This window comes from Microtus oregoni, unplaced genomic scaffold (genome assembly GCF_018167655.1).
Source record: "Microtus oregoni isolate MIOR12 unplaced genomic scaffold, Mior012 000015F_ref0000493, whole genome shotgun sequence".
Lineage (NCBI taxonomy): Eukaryota > Metazoa > Chordata > Mammalia > Rodentia > Cricetidae > Microtus > Microtus oregoni.
In genome coordinates, this window is record NW_024543074.1 from 39,397,196 (window position 1) to 39,402,248 (window position 5,053).

A 5,053-nucleotide genomic window follows, 5' to 3' on the forward strand; every position below is an offset into this window, starting at 1 on the left:
TTCAGCTCTAGAGCTCTTCAGCAAAGTGCAGAGGGCAGCACAGCGAGCCACAGTCGTTTCTGCCTCCCAGTGCATATGGAAGCTCTACTTAAAAGTCATCATATGTGATATAAAAACATTCACACTTTCATCAAGCTATTTCATCCCTAAAATGAGTGCTGAGCAGGTGTTTTTATCTTGAACTTTCAGTTTGCTTTGTTCCAATAGTAGTCACTACAGAAATCCACGACCGCTAAATTGCAGAGGACAGCTGACCCTGCGGTGCCAGTCCTAAGTGATGCGTCTGCAGCATCACCTACACCTAAGAGTCAAGGACAAGCATGGAGGGGGCAGAAATGTGTTAGGACACGGAGAACTGGGACACCTGCTGAGAGGTCACGTCTTCTGGACACAGCAGTAAAGCAGTGCCCAAGAAATCTCAGTTATAGTGTTGTCTAAATAGGAGAACAGGACAGGGAGAAGGGTAAGGGTGGAAATGATGTGAATACAGTATGCATGTAGGAAATACTCAAAAAATCTAAATGGATTTAAGTGAAAAGATGTGCAATTAAAAAATTAATATTATAACATATAAAATTAATAACATACTAAAAAATAAAACATTTTTGTTGAAAATTCTAGAAGGACATCTTTTTTATATGATGTCTTTCATTAACAAATAATTTATAGTGTATTTGAATTCATTATTATTGTACATAGATTTTTCAATGTAATCATAGCTGTACCAGCCAAACACTCTTCACTTGAAGATTAATATTGATGGTTTTCAAAAGTGAGGTGTATATTCATCAAATTCTTTTTTTTAAGAGATGGAGTCTTAAGTAGCTCAGCATTGCCTCAAATTATACAGAGAAAAAAGTTAATTTTCTTTTCTATTTTTATTTACTTTTTGTTTGTTTGATTTTTTTAGACAGAATTTCGCTGTGTGGCCTGGGCTGTCTTGTAAATCACCCTATAGATCAGGATGGCCTAACTCACAGAGATCTTTCTTCTTGGGCTTCCCAATGTTGGGACTAAAGGCATGTGCCACCACCACCCAGCTCTTTAAGAAAGTTTATATTCCTTAATTTTAAATTTTAGATTTTAGATGCTTGACTTGAGAGTCAGAGCACCCAACACTAATGTAAGTTTTGAGAAACAAAATTTGATAAGTACGTCAAGATACTGAGTTGGGGTGCCATGATTGTCACAAAGTAAGAAACAGGACACAGACTTCTTACTGAAGACTAAACCCTTGTGAGTTCTCCTTATAATCCCAACACTTGGGAATCAGAGGCAGGAAAAGGAGGAGATCAAACAGCACCTCAGAACAATCCTGAAATACACAGAACAAGGCCACATTTCTCATAAACTGATTTGAGTAAATTTTTAATTAGAAAGGAACTTAAATACTTCATCAGAGAGAGGACAGTGTCCAATTATAAATACATGTGCACAAAGACAAAGCCCGGAGCAAAGAGACAAAGGTCTGTGATTAGATCACATTGCAGAGCTTGTCAGAGAGACAGTGACATTGGCAGTGAGAAATACTGTCTCTAAAGCATGTAAAACTCAAAAGGTCCATTTGAGAACTTTGATGAGGATGCTTAGGGCTGACATAGTAAAATCCCTTTTATGGTGAGCAGAAGACATCCGGTGGAAATCCAGAAACAGTATTATTCACAGTAAATAGAGGGAGAGACACAGATATACACATACAATTACAGATACAGAAATACAGGGAGAGAAAGTTTATTCCATGTGGGGACTTCAGAGCCATTCAATAAAAACGGTGCTCCTGAGTTCTCCCAGAGCCAGGAGTCAAACAGCCCCACTGGCTGGCCATTTCCTTGTGTATAAATTCGGGCTCTGCAAAGAGAGATGGGAACAAGACTGAAAGACCTGTCTAGGTCATCCTGTAGTAGAAGAATGGGCAGTTGGAAAGCAGGTCAGCATAGGGTTGAACACCAACACCAAACAGCTTCTCCAGATGAATAAAAAACAGACATCTCTGGTAGCAGACATACAGTTTAGTTGTTTGCCTTTTTGTCTCAAGAATCTACTAGGTATAATTTCTCACTTGATTTAAGACATTCAGTTTATTTCTTAGAAGATTCTGAGACACATAGTTTAATTTTTAAAATGCTACTATTTCTGTGTGGATCTGTGTGTAGATAGTGTACATGGGTCTGGGTGCCCCTGGAAGCAGGAAGACGGTATAGAATCCCCTGGAAGGAAGGTCACTGCAGGGACTGTGGTGGCCTCCTGCAGGTTCCACAACTGGCCATGTCAGCAGTGTCAAGAGTCACAGGAAGGGAAAATGGGTGTGATGTGGTGTGTGTGTTGTGGAGGGCATTGAAACGCGTGGCTCCAGCATCTGCCATCACAGCCACACACTGTAGACTTGAAGGACTCAGTATTTTTTTCTGCAATATAGTTTCTGCAGAGCAAACTTCATATCTTTGTTCCTCAGACAATAGACCACTGGATTCAAAGACGGAGTGAGGACAGAGTAGAAAATAGATGCCAGGCGACCCTGGGTCGGGGAGTACCGAGAGGCAGGCCTCAGGTACACGAAGCTTCCAGTTCCATAAAACAAGACGACTGTGGTCAGGTGAGAGGAGCACGTGGAAAAGGCCTTCCACCTGCCGTCCACTGAGGGGATGCGGACAACTGTGTACACGATGCCCACATAGGAGAGGACTGTGAGGGCGAAGGCACTCATGATGATGCAGCTGATGATAGCCAAACCCAGCTCCTCGTTGCGGTGGTAATCAGTGCAGGACAGCCTCATGACTGGAAGGATGTCACAGAAGAAGTGTTCAACAACATTGGGTCCACAGTAGGGGAGGGAGAAGGTGTTGAAAGTGTGGAAGGAAGAGTAGACGGCTCCACTCACCCAGGCAGTGACCACCATTGCAACACAACATTTGTGGCTCATGATGGTTCCATAGAGCAGTGGTCTGAAGATGGCCAGGAACCGGTCATAAGCCATGGCCGTGAGCAGGAAGCATTCAGTGCACGCGAGTGTGAAAAACATATAAAGCTGTGTTACACACTCGAGATAGGAGATGAGCCCCGAGCCTGTGAAGGACATAACCACTGCCTTGGGGATGGTGGCTGAAGTGTAGCACATGTCCAGGAAAGACAAATTCTTCAGGAAGAAGTACATGGGGGAGTGGAGCCTCCTGTCTCTCATCACAGCTGCGATGATGGAGATGTTCCCCAGGAGGCCGAATGTGTAGACAAGCAAAAAAAACGGGATGACCACCAATCTCAGCTGCGGGGTATCTGAGAAGCCCATGAGAATGAAGTGAGTCACTCTTGTGTGATTGGACATGTCTACTCGAATTGTGTTCAGATGCAGGGGCCACACACAGCTAAGGGAGGGGACAGCAAGAGGAGGCAGGCTCAGATGTGTGTATGCAGCTCCATGTTGTCTACAGAATCACAGATAACACCATGAAGCAGCTTATCTAAAGGGCATTTCAAAGAACTGAGGAGGAGGCGAGACAAAGGAGAAGGGAGAGGGCGAATTAAAGGAGGCGAGAGAGGACACACCTGCCAAAGGTCTATTGCTCTTAAATTCTCCATGGAGTCAAGTGGGAAGCAGTCCCATGTATGTGCTCTCTATGTATAGAAAGAAATCAGCTCATAAACATTTCAATGTTGTTTTAAAGACAGTGATTTTTTTTTTAAAACTTACTCTCACTAATATAACACATTTCTTTCTTTGTAGCCTATAGCTTCTCTGAATCTCCTTATTTTCTTTGTGTTGTGGTTTTATCCTACACACACACACACACACACACACACACACACCTGTAAACACACACTTTTTGCTGGTAATTTTATTGCTAATTTTTCTTAAGAGATTTTTTAATTAAAAAAATCATTCTACCAACACAGTTGGGCAAATGTCCTCTGCTGTAGAACACATGTAATATGAAACACTTATGTTTTAGGTTTCTGTAAATTCTTGTTCCCAGAAACCATGATTTTGTTTATTTTCCTCCTGCTTTTCTCTTTTACTCTGTGGTGTGTGATGCAGGAACAAGCTGCACTCTTTCTCTGCCTGTAGAGATGGTCAGTGTCTGACGAAGAGCCCTCAGGGGACATTAGTGATGGGACAAACCAAAGCAAGCTTCATGGTCTCCCTCAGACATGAGCCTGGAATGCTTGCTCTGAGGCAGAACTCTATGTGGGCTCAGCTGTGAGTGAGTGCAGGTGTGTAAACAAACATATTCTCCCCGACACTGACTTCGAATGTGCAGGACGCTGGTTAGGTTTCATAGAATATGTTACAACCATGCAAGTATCTGCTGCTCTGTGACCTTTTCCAGGTTCATCAGCAGTTCCAGAGAAGACATCTGCACAGGTGCCGACAAGGGAAGCCGAGGTTCCCACTTATATCACATATTCCCAACCGTCTTGACTGCACTACTATTTGGCTGAGAACCTGCAAAAACCTCCATGCCAGCGTTGGGGGAACAATGCAGGCATGGGCCTCAGTGAAGGCACTGGTGGCAGCCTGGGTGCTGGACTAGATTCTGGGAGCTGGAGGGAACAGTGTGGGGATTTCCCTTTGAAAAGGCAAAAGTGCACAGCGCTTGGGAAAGGGCAAAGTTTGTTGAAAGCACCAGTGCACGGGTACTCGGGCGGAACAGAAGTGGCTTTGGTCTCACCTGGAATTCCTGATCTAGCTCACCAGCTATGTCCCATCAAATGGAAGGAGAAGTCCTTGAAGGAGCTGGGTGTGGATGAGTGGGTGTAGAGGTCCTGGTTAGTGGGACTGGAGAGAGGGCTCAGCAATGAAGTGCAGTGCCTGTTCTTCCACAGGATCCAGGTCAAATTCTCAGCACCCACATGGCAGTTCCCAACTCTCTGTAACTCCAGTTTGATAGTATCTGACACCCTCATACAGATATGCATGCAGACAATATTACAATGTTAATTAAATAAATCTTTAAAAAACAACCTAAATTCTCTCATGTTTTATAAAATCCCCCAAATATAAGCAATATAACCATATTTTTAGAAGACAGAGCTGAGAAAGAGTCTGCTTCTGTGTAAG

At 43.4% G+C, this 5,053-nt stretch overlaps 1 protein-coding gene across 1 annotated transcript; it reads right to left on the reverse strand.

The window, feature by feature from the left end:
* Nucleotides 1-2,392: 2,392 nt before the first annotated feature.
* Nucleotides 2,393-3,319, reverse strand: LOC121457136 (olfactory receptor 1019-like). Its single transcript, XM_041665833.1, has one exon. It carries the CDS (start codon nucleotides 3,317-3,319, stop codon nucleotides 2,393-2,395), a length of 927 nt encoding a protein of 308 aa, XP_041521767.1.
* Nucleotides 3,320-5,053: the final 1,734 nt, after the last annotated feature.